Here is a 15098-nt window from a genome sequence, read left to right as displayed (position 1 = left end):
TATTACGAATCCATATTTACTTCGTGTAATCGTAAGATACGAAACTCACGCGACACACACACACACACACACACACATATATGTATATACGCAAAGTAATTAAAATCTGAAATTTGAATCTAATTTTTTTTGTAAGAAAATCTTAAAAAAAAAAGATAAAAAGGATAATCAAGTTCATTTATTTTCTAAAGATTTTCGTTTGACATAAATACGAAGGAAGAAAAATATAAACGAATGTGTGTGTGTGTGTGTGTTAAGAATACACTACGCTTTTGAATAAGCGAGAACGAAGTTCCCTTTTTTTTATATTTCAAACGTGTATAAGTGGAAGAAGAGAACTTAAAAGAGAGTCAAGGAGGAGGAGTTCGATAGGTGGTGTGTCGTTTTTCTTTTTCATTTTTCTTTCTTTTATTATTTTTAAATTAGAGGGTCTCTAACACCTACGAGTTGATTAGGACCATCTCCGTGTATGGTGCTTGATATTGAAAGATAAATAAAATAAGAAAAAGAAAACTAACTAACTCGAGTGAGTAATAAAGTTGATGATGAATCCACCATCCGATGCCTAATACATCAAACGTTCTTATAAATTGAAAGGTATACCAATAACGAACCCCTACTTTCAATTATATTTTTACATGTACCTTTTTTCTTTTTTTTTTAGTTTGTTTAACACGATCGATTATTCAAATTCTAATGTAAGAAAACAATTTTAGTAAAAATAAACTCATTATTTCTTGTATTATTTTTACTAATTTCTCAGGACTTCTATCTTTCGATAAATTTATATACGTATATATATATATAAATAATTTTTTATATTTTTTAATAATTTATATAAATAAATATAATCTTACACGTATATATTTCGGTAACGTATCTATCGTGTAAAAAAAAAAGAAAAGAAAAAATCATAATTAAGCGTGTACACACGGTTAATTTCAAATACATGGAATAAATAGAATAAAAAGATGTATATCATAGAATAAATAGAATAAAAAGATATATATATATCTATTTATAGAATAGATACGTAGAATACGTAGAATACATATACATATATATATATATTCTACGTTAGTTGGATTGACGAATCGATCGATATAAATCGATCGATATTACACGAGCCAAGGTAAAACGTAACGATTCCTCTTCTTCTACTTCTTATTTTCTTCTTCCATTTTACCTCTTCTCTCTCTAAATCTCTTTTATCTTATATAGAGAGAAAGAACATTTTCATTCTCGATATTGCATTACTACTACTACCACCACCACCACCATCACCACCACCACCACAAAAGAGCAAGGAGAACCAATTTGGTGACAGACACAAAGAAGACCGTAACAGTTAGAAACCAAAGAGAAAGAGAGGGAGAGAGAGAGAGAACCCCTTCGTCTTATGTTAGGGGTGGTATGAATCGAGTACGATTTATGACGTTCCACGAAAGGTCAAACGATTCTCCATTTTGTCCACCTGGTTGGAGGATAAATGACCTAAAGGAGGAGAACTCCTTTCCCTCGATCGGGTTGGTTGTCTGCTAGACGATATACCTCTTTGTTCTTCTACCCTACCCTTACCCTTACCCTTACCCCTTTTCCTTTCAACTATGTAGTACCATGTGTAATGATACCTCGACTATAGTCCGACAAACTGGTCAGTTATTCATACGATAATGTCGAATACGGAATCCCGAATGAGAAACCTACGGAGTGTTGTCAACGATTTATCACTGACTTAACGTTTAAACAATACTCCCTCCCCCCCACTCCTGTCCAACTTCAAAACGTGCCCGAATTTCTCAAGTGTTTCTATCATCTTTTTACGAAAAAGAAAAAAACGAGGAAGAGAAATGGGAATAGGTGAGAAACACACTCGCCGTCCGGTTTCTTTTCTTTTTTTTTAATCGCTGATCACGTTCGATGGGGGATTTTCTTTTTTTTTTTTTTGAGTATGGGTTTTTTTTCCCTTTCCATAGGGACTCTCACCTCTCGTTGACGATGTCTTTTTTCTCTCTACTTTTTTTTTTCTTTTTCTTTCTTTTTCACTTTTTTCATCATCTAACATTTTCGATCCACAAACTCGAGGAAAGTACTCCATTAAATGTTATATAAAGAGTCGTTCGTTTTATATATTATAAAAGAAAGTTCTTTTTATATTCATAAAGAAAAATATTTAAAAAAAAATTATTCATATTTTCGTGTAAGATCGTTTTGTGTTTCTATAACGTAACGAGAATTACACATTTTTCGAATAATAAAAAGCAAAATGTTCATCAGTCGCGCGCGTTTCCATTTATGAAAATCTAAAAAGTTTTGATTTTTAAGAAGAAGAAGAAGGAGAAAAAAAACAATAAAAACAACAGCAACGTTGATATTGACAATAAAAAAAATTATTGTTAAACAACAGTTTATCAGCACGTAGTTAACAATTAATTTAAACACAGTCCTCCTTTCATTATCGTATTACTAAGATCGAAAGGATTAAAAATGAATCGTCGAATAAAATAATTCTCGATATGAAAAAATCGTGAAAGGTAACAACGCGCGTTTAAAATTAAAATGATAATCGTTGATTAATAAAAAGAAAAAAGAAAAAAAAAATAGAAAAAATAAAATATATATGCTTGATAGATATTAGACTAATAAGTGTAATAGTACATTTTCAGGACAGTAACTTCGATCGAAATACATAATATTCCTCGGATATATGTGGGAGTGGGAGTGGGAATGGGGGAGTGGGGGGGAGGATAGGGGGATAGAGAGAAGACCATATGTGCAAGCGATGCACATTTTCCTATATCAAACCGGTTATATTCGCCATCTGGATGAGATATACACGCCCACGCGCGTGAAAGTGTATCGTACTGAACGATCGTGATCGTACGTGGTTAGTGTGGTTAGAAAAAAAAAAAAAATGAGTCTTTTTCAAAGCTATCGATCGCGAGAAACAACTACCTATATAAAGCAATACATATATATATATATATATACTTACATATATATGTACATATATATGTATATGTATGAAAATCATAACCAGATTCGGCCTTCTCAATAGATTATCGTAAAAGAAAATATCAAAAGTGTTTTACGTATAAACTATCGAACGTAATTAAGCAAATATAGAATATATATATAGGTGTGTGTATGTATAGAATGATCCATTATTGTGTTGTACGTTTAAATAAACAAATATGTATTTTAAATGCATTGATGTTAAGAAAAAAGAAAAAAAGAAAAAGGTGAAACCTTTTATACGCATACGAATTTATATCGTCGAGAACGTTTGATATTCATTTATAAATCAATTATCATCGACGATTAATTTTTTTTTTCTTTTTCTCTTTTTCTCGTTAAAATTTTATGAAAATTTTAATTTTTAATGACAAAGAAAACATTTTATTAGAACATCTTTTTAATTACTTCTCAAATCGTACGAATTATATATAACATTAATTATATTATTTATTTCTAAGTATAAATTTAAGAATATTATAAACGATTTTTGATATTCATTTAAAAAGAAAAAACGAAAGGAGAATGATTATCAAGTAACGTATACGACATAGAAGAAAAAGAAGAAGTATGATTAATTTGACAATTTGCCAGTTCTTCAATATAAGAATATGATGACAGCACGTATAACAACATTTTGCGCCGAATTAATATTATTCCCTTTTCTGACAGTTGTACTAGTGTAATAGTACAATAGGCAATTCTATTATCGATCCTTTCTTTTCCGAGCCTAGCTCGAGGCGCTATGTTGCTTCTCTGACGAAAGAAGAGAGAGGGTAGAAAATGATAGCGAACATTCTATGATAGAAAGAAGAAGAAGTAAAAGAAGAAAAAAAAGGGGGGGGGAAGTAGACAAGGGATGAAAAGCTAGGTTGGACACGACTGAGGTATTTAAAGGATAAAAAAAGGTTTAAAAAAAAGAAGAACACTTGGGTACCACCTAATTACGGGGAATTCAAAAATTCACGAGGCAAGAAATAAGAGTCGAGTGATTAGGAAGATCATAAAGAAAGGAAAAAAAAACAAAGAAAATAGAGGACTAGGGTTGGATCGAAGGAAGGAAAAATGAGGAGAGAATAGGAAAGGAGTGGGGAGGGGAGGAAAGAGGGTGAGGAGAGAAAACGTGTGCACGGTAGGGTGACGTGCATGGAAAGCGTGCACTTTGGCGCATCGTTCGTGGAATAAAGCTGATAGAGTTGGTCGGAGAGGACGGGGGGAGGGTGGTTGGGGTGAGGAGGAGGAGGGGAGGGGTTCGCGTAACGATAACACGGAAGAATGGTTAAGGGTCCATCGATCGTTTGAGCCCTCCGCGCGCGTGCTTGCTTCGTACTCTTCGATAAAGAGAACGAGAGGAAAGAGTGGGAAAGGGGAGGAAGAACACGGGGAAGAAGGGGGGTTAGGGTGGAAGAGAAGAAGGAGGTGGTAGTGGTGGTGGTGGTAGTGGTGGTACTGTTTCTCGTCAATCTATCGTTTCTAAATACACTTTGTATAAGTAAGAATCAAAATTCATGAACGCGATCTTCTCGGGGATCAGTCAATGTCCTCTTGGTCTCTTCTCTGCTCGGTGTCAATGTCCACCCAATATGATATATACAATACTAATATATATATATATGTATTATTTTTTATATATATATATACGATTTATTCAACGATCGGGTTAAAGTTTTTTTCTCAAAGGATACGAGAGATTGGTCATCTGTGTTGTCTTTTCGTTTTCTCTTTCTTACTTTTTACTTTTTACTTTTTTATTATTCTTCCTTCATTTCTTTCCTTGCTTTCTTTATTTTTCTGTCTCATCACGATGTATCTATGTGTGTGTGTATGTGTGTGTGTGTGTCGTGAGACTGAACAATAAAAAAAAAAGAAGGAAACTTGACCTTGTACGATGAATTAACGACCGTATGCCACGGTTGCGAGACTCCGGTACCAACCCTCTCCCCTCTTTTCTCTCTGTCTGTGTGTGTGCGTGCGTGTGTGTGTGTTTTTTTTTTTTTTAATTAAATTCCTTCATCGAGAAACGAGAGAAATAGGAGTAGGGAGGGGGAAAGAGAGAAGTCCGTGAGGCGAGTAGCTTTTAATTAGCCGTCGATGCGAATGTTTGTCACGGTCCGAGGCCGAACGTTAAAATGAATGCTGCATTTACACGAGTTCAAAAGAGAAAGAAAAAAGATAGTGGTGGTGGTTGGTGGTGGTGGTGATGGTCGAAGCCAATGAGAAAGAGAGAAAGAAATAAATATAAAAAAAAAAGAAAGAGAGAGAGAGAGAAAGAGAAACTGGCTGGAGTTATGTAATCCTCCCCCTTCTTCTCCCCCCCTGCTTCCCCTCGCCTCTTCCTTCCATCCTTCCATCCTCCCGAAGGAGTTTGCGGCCGATTTCCTCCCCCCCCCTCCTCTTCCCCCGTTGTTCACCCTCACAACCGTCACCTTTATTTTTGACTTTCTTGAAAAATCGACAATGATCCCCTTTTTTCATTATTAACCCAGAGCCTATCACGACACACAATGGAGCGAGATGAATTGTAACAAGGGAAAATAGATTTTCTTATTTTTAATCCGCAAGACAGAGAAAGACTTTTCGAGGTAATATACAAGGACCTTAATAAAGGGACCTTAAGGGACGAGAATGAGATCCTGTTGACGAGTTACCATCCTGATGATAATGATAATGATGATGATGATGATGATCATTATCATCATTCGATCTCGAGACACACACGTGATATCCAAGTCTTCCCTCCCACTCACCCTCGACTATCGATCGGCTTCAGATCGATCCAGCGTGTACGAAGAGAGAGAGAGAAGAGAAAAAAGAGGAAAAATGACAGATAGACGGGAGAGGGCGCGTAACGAGAGAAGGACAAAGACAAACAGATAGATAGATGGATAGATGAATAAAAAAACGGTATCAGAAGTGAACAGATCAGGTGGTGATGGTGGTGGTGATGGTGGTGGTGTTGGTAGTGGTAGCAAGGATATATCAAATAATAGGGGGAATAATAATAATCATTGGAAAAGAAAAATAACTATTATTACTATTATTACTATTATTATTATTATTACTAACCTTAATAATAAAATACTAGGAAGATGATGCGAAAATGGCGCGCAGGAGCGTGGGGTTGTTCGCCGTGATGAGGTCGATGACGACGATGACGATGATCGTCGGTGACAACGGCAACGGCGACGACACTGACGCTGACAATGAGATCGAGCGTCGATAACGAGAATTGCGACTTGCTCGTACGCACGAGTGCGCTCGTCAGGTAACGTCTATGATGAGCATTGCCGCTAGATTCCCGGTAACCGATTTGTTTCTTCTCTTTTTCCTTGATTTTGTTCTTAATCCTTCTGCTGCTGCTGCTGCTGCTACTGCTAGTGCTGTTACCGCAGTTGTTGTTGTTGTTGTTGTTTCTCTTGTTCTTATTGATATCGTTATTGTTGTTATTGTTGTTGACTTTTACGTAGACTTTGTCGTCGTTGTCGTCGTTGTTGTTGTTGTTGTTGTTGTTATTGTTGTTGTCGTCGTCGTCGTGCAGCTTGTAAAAATTTCCCACGGCGTTCATGCCAATTCAAGAGAGACCGGGGACTGCCGATGTTTGCGTCGTTTTCTTAACATTCGCCTCCACTTCGACTCTTATTTTTATTCTTATTCTTCTTTTTCTTATTATTATTATTATTATTATTATTTCTTTTTTGTTTTTTTTTTCCCGTTTGACTTTTCTCTCTTTCTCTCTCTCTCTCTCGCTCTTTCTCTCTCGTAAAAAACGACGACGAAAAAGAGGAGGAGGAGGAGGAAAGAGGAGAAAGGGACTTTCTTCAGCAGCGGCAAAATTCTAGGCTCTCGACAACGTTCCTAATATTTTTTATTACTACGAGATTTCTTTTAGATGGGACAATAAAGTAATCTTCGTTTTTCTTAATATCGTTTGTCCTCCTCACAGTTTTTATCCTCCTTCTCCTCGTAATCGTCGTTTTCGTAATAGTAATAGCTTTTGAACACTGGTAAGAACAATCGTATAGCATGTCGAGTATGAACACACTTATTTCTACGATATTTTACACTCGTATCTATCCTATCACCACTATCTGTCGACTACCAGCAGACACACATGAGAACAAGAGAAAACAAATTGAGAAAATGAAAAGGTAGTAGTAAGTAGATTTTGGCTTTTGGCAAGTACTCTTTTCTTCTGTTAGAGAGGTAGACAGACAGACAGAAACAGAGAGAGAGAGAGAGAGAAAGAGAGAGAGAGAAAGAGAGAGAGACACAGAGAGACAGATAGAGAGAGAGAGATGGAAAGAGAAAAATAGAAAGAATAAAATAAAAAAAGATAGGAAAAAAATGAGAGTAAAATAGAAAGAGAAAGAGAGGAAAAGGAAGAGAAGAGGAATCGAAGGAACCGAAACACTCGAGAAACGTAGAGGAAGACGCGCACGATTTCACTACTGATGGTGCTGACTGGTGTGCTACTGCTGATACTGCTGCTACTGCTACCGCCTGCCAGTGGAAGATATAAACGAGCGGCTTTGGGTTTCTGCGCGCGCGAGAAACATATAGAGGAACGAAGATAGAGAGAAAAGAGAGAGAGAGAAAGAGAGAGAGAACGAGCGAACGAACGAGTGCGAGAAAAAGGGGTGAGGGGGAGGACGCGAGTCCGCCACACGAGCGAGGGTGGCTCTCAGCAGCGCCCGAGGTAGGCAACCGGACTGACACGGAATACTCTTCTACGATATGGGAGTCTCTCTCTCTCTCTCTTTCCCTCTCTTTAACTCTAGAACGTGATGGACATCACCACCACCACCATTGCTACCCACCACCACTACCACTACCACCACCACCACCACCACCGTTAGCTTTACCCTACTCGGCGCCGAAGCACCACAAGAAAGCTCAGAGAGGGTGGAGAAAAGACCAAAGCCAGCCAGCCAGAGTTTGCGCTCTCCTCTCTCTCTCTCTCTCTCTCTCTCCCTCCCTCCCTCTCTTTCATCCTGTTAAAACGGTGCACACCGTCCGTCGGCCGTCTTTTTTACCTTTTCTCAACTTATTCTACGAATTCTCATCTCGCGACTACTTTTCCTATCATAAATTATTCCCCAAATCTTATATACTATCCTATATCTCGAAATATAAAATATTATATATATGATAGAATGTTTCCCCATACAAGATTTGGTTTCATTCACTTGTTTTTTTTTAAATCTTTCCATGCATTTCGATCTTTCGCTCGATTCTTCTTTTCTTCTTATTTTTTTTTTTGTAATGGGGAGGAGGAAGAATTTCTTTCAGAGATTAATATTATATTTATACCGTGGTGTAAATTGGAATATATCTTATATACAATATAATATAATACAAAATGTATGGAATATTTCTACGAGATTTTGTTTCATTTATTTTTTTTTTTTTTTTAAATCTTTCAAGATGCACTTTCGATCTTTCATTAGATTCTCTTCTTCTTCTTCTTCCCTTTTTTTAAGGAGGGAAATTGCTTTTCCAGATTAATATTTATACCGTGATGAATTGTTCGTTATCTTCAAATTACAAGTATTCATTTTTAATATACTTTCGATAAGATCGATCCTATCTCTCGATCTTATATACGTATCTATAGTTTGAATTGAAGTAATTAAAATTACCGTCTAACTTGGAATTAACTTAAATGCGTTTTTGTTTTTTTTTGTAGCGTATTATTTTCTTTCATTCGCTCTCTCTCTCTCTCTTTCTCTTCCCTTTCATTTCTTTATTTCTTTTCATTATATATTTCACTTATTCGATTCAATCGAATGGAATAATTTCAGTTGGACGGTAGAATGCACGCAGGCCAGGGTCGACAAAGTTGCGGTGGTGTCGGCCGTAACGTAGCCGACGCTTTGATCAAGCTCGGTGCCCACGATACGCGTTTTATTTCTGTCGTTGGCAACGACGAACCTGGGACTGCTATATTCCAGAGTTTGAAGGGTGGTGGAGGGACCTTGGAACGTTCCTCCGATTTATCCACGGCAAGGTACGTTTATCTTCCAGCTTTTTCTTTTTTTTTTTTCTTACCAAACACCCAAGATATCGGTACCTCTATAATTACCGATCATCATTCGTTAAAATATGAAATTTGATAGATGCATTTGGGATTGTTCGAAAAGTTCGTACCGATTTTTTGAAAGAAAATATTAATCGTTACGAACTTTATTGACAATCTAATCTATGTAGGTATATTATAGTAGGATTTAGCAAAAGTCACGCATCAATTTTATTTAACACAATTGCGTTCGAGTATTTAAAAACAATTACATTCATTTTGTGGTGATGGTGTTACACGACTCTTTTAGTCTCACCCTTTATATAGTCCTTTTTTCTTCCATTTTATTTATCGTATCCTTTCACTTAAACTTTAATATGATATAATGATTAGGATATTAACGATAAGTGGAATGTTAAATTATCGATAAATTGTTTTTAGTTGCACCGTGATAGTTGATGCTAAAGGTGAATGTTGCTTCATCGTGGGCGAAATGAGTGCATTCGCTGCCATTGATACTGATTTAATAAGAAAATACCAAACGCAATTGGAGGAAGCTAGCATTATCGTCATCGATGCCAATTTACCCGCGGAAACTATGGCATTGATCTTAGATATTGCCACCCACGCGAAAATTCCAGGTTAGTGAAAAATCGATTTAATTGTATACCTCTTTTATTTATTTGTATTTTTTTTTGCTTTTTTTTATTTTTTGTTTTTTTTTTCATTATATATATTATTTCGTTCAACGTGCCCATAAAATATATATGTATATATATATATATATATATGTGTGTGTATACATTTTATGGAAAATAATTTCATATTAATTTTTAATGTCTCTCTTTGGATAGACGAATGGACGAAACATTATTAAAGTTTAGAACGATCGATCGGAGCTTTATACTTTCCTTGTTCTTTTTATATCTCTGATTTCATGACGATCGTATCAAAATTACGTTTAATAATTAATTACATTAATATATGTTACTTTAATGATGATAATAATAATAATAATAATAATAATAATAATAATAATAATAATAATAATAATAATATCATATATAGATTTTCGAAACTCTTCCAATATAAAAAGTAAATTATAAAAAGCAAAAACAAAATAAAAATGGACAACTAACTTAATTGTTCAATACTAATCATTATAAAAATACAGATCATCGGTTAACGTTATCAAAGTAGAAAAAGAAAATCTACACTAGTGATCGTTGCAGGTAACTCAAGATCTAAAAAGAAAAGTATACGTAACAATATTTCAAACTATCTCGAACTTGTTTCTAATTCTATATTTTTTTTTTCTTTTTCTTATTTTGCTTCGTGTTATTTTATTACTAACTTCTATTGATACTTGCACTGCAAGATAATAATGCTGGAATTATGAAGTTAAATTTAACATATATGTATATATTTATATTTAAAAAAAGTTGTCAGTCTCCCTACTTAATTTGGACGGAACGATATTGTACTGTATCGCATTTTTAACTTGTCGTACGACATACTGAATAAAATACAACTATATCTTTGTCTCATGTTATATAAGCTATAGAAGATTTTATATATAAGTTTTGTTCGTTACTTCCATTATATGTATCCGCTTCTTGGCGGAGCATGATGACTTTGTGGATTAGGCTGCATTTGCATGACAAGATTTCGAGATTCTTTACGATATGTATAACCTGCTCGCGCATTTAAATATAATAAAAATGCGGCTAATGAATGAAGCATAAAAGATATAGCAGCGAGACCATAAGACCACGATAAGTGATTGAAATTTGGATACATTAACCAATCCCTGCGCCAACACTGACCTCCAAATATAGCGACTGCCAAAAATAATAAGGCACCTAGAATATCAAACGAGTTAACATAAATAATATTAATATCTTTCTTTATAACAAATATATATATAGAAAACTATTTAAGAATATAATCCTTTAAGAATAATATCCTAATATATTTACCAGTTGTAGCGTTGAATATAAATGCTGCGGCAGAGAGAATCCATTCATAGTGTAATACAAATCTCAGAGGCCATCTTATTAAAATTAATACAATAATTGCTTGCGAAGCAAATGATAATATTAAAGAGAGCGTTACAAATGCCTGTACGACCATAAGCCAAACCGGTAATAACCATTCCCTTATGACAAAGTATTCTTGAGAAAAAACATGGTGGCATCCATCGAACAATTTATCAAACTGATAATATGGATAACGAAATTGATCAAAACAATACTCCCAAAGACCCATATGTTTGAAGGTACTAAAGGTGTCATGATACGATTCAATCCAATAAGGACTGAAAATAAACAAAATTGATATTATTTTACAATAGAATTTTCTTAATTATTATACGTTATTAAATTTCTATCGGCTCTATTAATTACCTTGTAAAAGACATCAACAAAAGTAATCCAGCAATATATGTTATAACACCTCCAAAAACCACAGCATCTATTTAGGAAAACATCAAAAAGCATTATCATTATTAGAGGTTATGTTATAAATATTAAAAGAATAATTTAAATAACATCTCACTTGATGCTTTTGGATAATCTTGTTTGTCGACCGTCATTTTCGTTATTTTTTTTCCTCGATATTCTTTATTAAAAAATATTATTGAAAGAAATATATTTTCACAAGATATTGCTCACTGAAGTTGATGTCACTTGTGTTTCAATACCTGCCACACCTTAATGTTACGTTTTCACAATACCAATAACATACAAATTTTGATCATGACATTAATCAATTTTAAAACAAATTATTGTATAATTAATCACAAGAAAACAATTATTTATATCATTATAAAATGAAAAATAACATGATCATTACGTATTAATGAAAATTAAATAAAATTGATATTACGAATTTACGAGCGCACGTGGCACCATCTTCTGGAATAAATTTTAATTAATTAATCGCGCGTAATTGAAATTTAAATTTATCATCTCTTCAACTTATGATTATTTTATTCTATAATTTTTATTATTTATATAATTTTGTGTTCCAGTTTGGTACGAACCAACGGATGTACGTGTAGCAACAAAAATATTCGAAATTGGATCGCAATGGGAAAATACGTTGCATTTTGTATCGCCTAATAAAAATGAATTATTAGCCATAAGTAAATATTTAGGTATACCAGTACCCGACAATAAATTAATTGCATTGGACGATTTAAACGAAATATCGAATCATTTAGCAAAATATATTCCAGTAATCATAAGTACTTTAGGATCAGAAGGTGTTTTGGTAAGTATATTATGCTTTTAGAATAAAACTTATTTCTTCGTTATTTTAACAATAAAATATTTGATTACATTTAGATAACACGTGAAGCTCAAAAAACTGACCCTTTTTATGATGAAAATGGTGTTCTAATGAAGAACGGTGCAGTTAATTCTCGATTATACATACCGTTATCTAAAATTTCCAAAATTCCAAATGAAACATTCAGTACCAGTGGTTGTGGTGATTGTCTTGCTGCAGGAATAATATATGGTATTCATAAAAGTCTAAACGAAGAAAATTGTATAAATTTAGCTCTCAAAGCCGCTGCTCTATCTTTGAAATCTTACAAACCTGTTCCTTCAACATTATTAACCCTTAATGAAGCATTAATTATTTAAATTATACATAAAATAATTTTCATCGCTATAAATTTTTCAATAAAATTGTTGATATTACAAACAAAATTCATTATGTCATATTTGTGATATGTAATATTGTATATTTCATTTTTTATTTTAATAAACATATGTTATATATAATATACAGCAGTTAAAAAATGTTCTTATCTTAATTCTTAAAGCGACGCAGATATTTTTTATGTACCCCTAAAATTGTACTTTTGAACGGAGACTACATGACATTTTTTTAACACAAAGGTTAAACAATATAAAGTTTATATATTGTACATTTACATATTAGTATTGTAAATTATAGCCTACCAAGCATGAAACTTTTTGCCTACAATATTGAATAATACCCAAAACATGTATCATGTTTTACATAAAAAATATATGTATTGCAATTCATTGAAAATATCTTTATAGATATAACAAAAATAACAGTGTAAATATTTAGTAAAAATGAAAGAATTTTTAGGCAAATCATTTAAACGGCTTAAATAATAATCTTTCTTAACATGTTTAAAGGCAGTTTTGTTATATAATCTATATATCTATAAAAAAAAATATATACAAAATAATATATCTTTAAAAAGATATTAGTTCCCTGTTATTTAATATCTAAATACTTATAAAGTATTATATGAAAATGTATAAATCTTTCATCGACTTAATTTGTATATAATCTAATGTGCAAAATGTATATATATATAAATGTGTATATAAATCTAATCTTATTCTTATTTTTAAGTTTTCATTATGGACGTAATTGTATCAGAGAGTTAACAGATAAAAAATATCTATATGTTATTAAAAGTAAAATGCATAATATGGTGTTTCACTTATGCACGAGATTCAAGTTGAAATTTAGTTTGAGATTCTGTAACATATTTACGTTTTTTATATTGAATATTAGCTTCGACGCGAAGCAGAGCACTTGCTATAAGCATCAGTACGCTCCCAATTACAGCTAACGCGAAAGACCATCCTAAATAATTATTTGTATGACCAGGCATCCATTCATCCGCATTTCCAAGACAGGCAAATATAATAACAGCGATACAACCGCTAGTGCCACCAACTAAGACCATGTATGCGATGAGTTTGATAAGCTGTACATATTGCTTCTGCTCTTGACCACAACACAAAGCATATAATAAAATACCAACAAATGATATCATACTAAGCAGAAAGCAAACCGTGAAAAAGAATTGTGTGGCTATCATAAATGCTGTAACAGAAAACAAAGTTGTTTATATGAATTGTCATTAAATATTCATCAATAACCAAAGTATACTTTTACAATGCGTTAACTTACAAGGTAATAGAAAACCACGAATTTCAGAATAACCTTTGGTAAAAGGATCGTATACCCATCTGCAGCCAACAAAATAGCGAGTCGGTGCATCTGCTTCACGAGGATTTGGTAAAGATCTAAAGCAATGACTCCAAAGGCCCAACTTGTCAAGTTGTGCACTAGTGATTCGATAATCGCTCACTAACCACGCGGGTGTACCAAATGCTATGCATACAAATAGAAATGCCAATAAAAACACACCTATTCCTACATTTCCCGATAAACTTCTTTTCTTCATGATGAATTTTAAACCAACTGACGCTTTTTCTTAATTATACTTTTCTTTTTTACTCACTAAACAATGTATGACAACGATACTCTGAAAGTAAGAGTCTACTATTTATTATCAAACGTTGTCTCACGGTATTAACCGCACCCCAGAAAATTTCAAAGTACCGTGCCACACCCAACAGCTGTGTATGTGATATTTGTGTATAACACAATGTGTCACAATATTATACTGCACTGTTCTGTTACGTTAGACCCACCTAATTCAATTTTATTCAACCCTACTCGACGTGACCTAATCTTCAAGCTACTACAACTGTCTTGTAAACTGAAATTGTGTCATTGAGTAATACTGCGCATGCGCCGAATACGATCTACGGATGAATCAATGGCGCGATTTAATTATACATTTGAAAAAAGAAATGAGTAATAATACATATTTCGATTCATTTCTATCTCATTCATATTCCTTATATATACATATATTGTTTCATTCCTCGTTAATAACATCAACGATACTACGATAAGATAGAAAGTAATGAAATAATTTATTCATGTAATGATAATTACGAGATGATTCATTGCCATTCGAACTCTATTCTTACGACGTTTGAAATACTCCATGTCCTTGCATGACAAGCGTGAGAAACTTGTTTTTTTCTGTTACATTATACACTGTTCACAATTTCAGGGTTATTATATGCATAAAGACACGCAGATTCTATTTCTCATTGTAACTTCTTATGAAATCCATCTCTTGATTGTTCATTCGTTTCTTTAGTTCTTTCTTTACTTTTCTTTTGTATGTAATGTAATTTATTTTTTAGGCTTT

At 33.4% G+C, this 15098-nt stretch overlaps 3 protein-coding genes and 1 long non-coding RNA gene across 5 annotated transcripts in view; 1 reads left to right on the top strand and 3 right to left on the bottom strand.

The window, feature by feature from the left end:
* Positions 1-12882, top strand: part of LOC122519757 (pseudouridine-metabolizing bifunctional protein C1861.05) — a 49535-nt gene extending 36653 nt beyond the window's left edge. For both annotated transcript variants that reach the window (XM_043639434.1, XM_043639433.1), the window contains 4 exons: positions 8817-9022; positions 9473-9672; positions 12063-12304; positions 12379-12882. In XM_043639434.1, coding sequence (XP_043495369.1) covers positions 8817-9022; positions 9473-9672; positions 12063-12304; positions 12379-12681 — 951 coding nt within the window. In that variant the 3' untranslated portion in view covers positions 12682-12882. The remainder of the gene's footprint in view (positions 1-8816; positions 9023-9472; positions 9673-12062; positions 12305-12378) is intronic.
* Positions 6974-7823, bottom strand: LOC122519764. Its single transcript, XR_006304359.1, has 2 exons — positions 7454-7823; positions 6974-7110 (listed from the first exon to the last, which is right to left on the bottom strand). It is a non-coding gene; the product is annotated as an uncharacterized LOC122519764 (long non-coding RNA).
* LOC122519761 lies at positions 10155-11942 on the bottom strand. The gene is made up of 4 exons (XM_043639440.1): positions 11588-11942; positions 11437-11503; positions 11011-11348; positions 10155-10893 (listed from the first exon to the last, which is right to left on the bottom strand). Exons 1-4 carry the CDS (start codon positions 11622-11624, stop codon positions 10631-10633), a joined length of 705 nt encoding a protein of 234 aa, XP_043495375.1. The 5' UTR covers positions 11625-11942; the 3' UTR covers positions 10155-10630.
* Positions 12883-13432: 550 nt separating the features above from the next.
* Positions 13433-15039, bottom strand: LOC122519780. The gene is made up of 2 exons (XM_043639469.1): positions 14000-15039; positions 13433-13912 (listed from the first exon to the last, which is right to left on the bottom strand). The coding sequence occupies exons 1-2, from the start codon at positions 14274-14276 to the stop codon at positions 13524-13526; spliced, it is 666 nt and encodes a 221-aa protein (XP_043495404.1). The 5' UTR covers positions 14277-15039; the 3' UTR covers positions 13433-13523.
* Positions 15040-15098: the final 59 nt, after the last annotated feature.

Source organism: Polistes fuscatus, unplaced genomic scaffold (genome assembly GCF_010416935.1).
Source record: "Polistes fuscatus isolate 324 unplaced genomic scaffold, CU_Pfus_HIC Scaffold3, whole genome shotgun sequence".
Lineage (NCBI taxonomy): Eukaryota > Metazoa > Arthropoda > Insecta > Hymenoptera > Vespidae > Polistes > Polistes fuscatus.
This window is presented reverse-complemented; position numbering and strand designations above follow the sequence as displayed.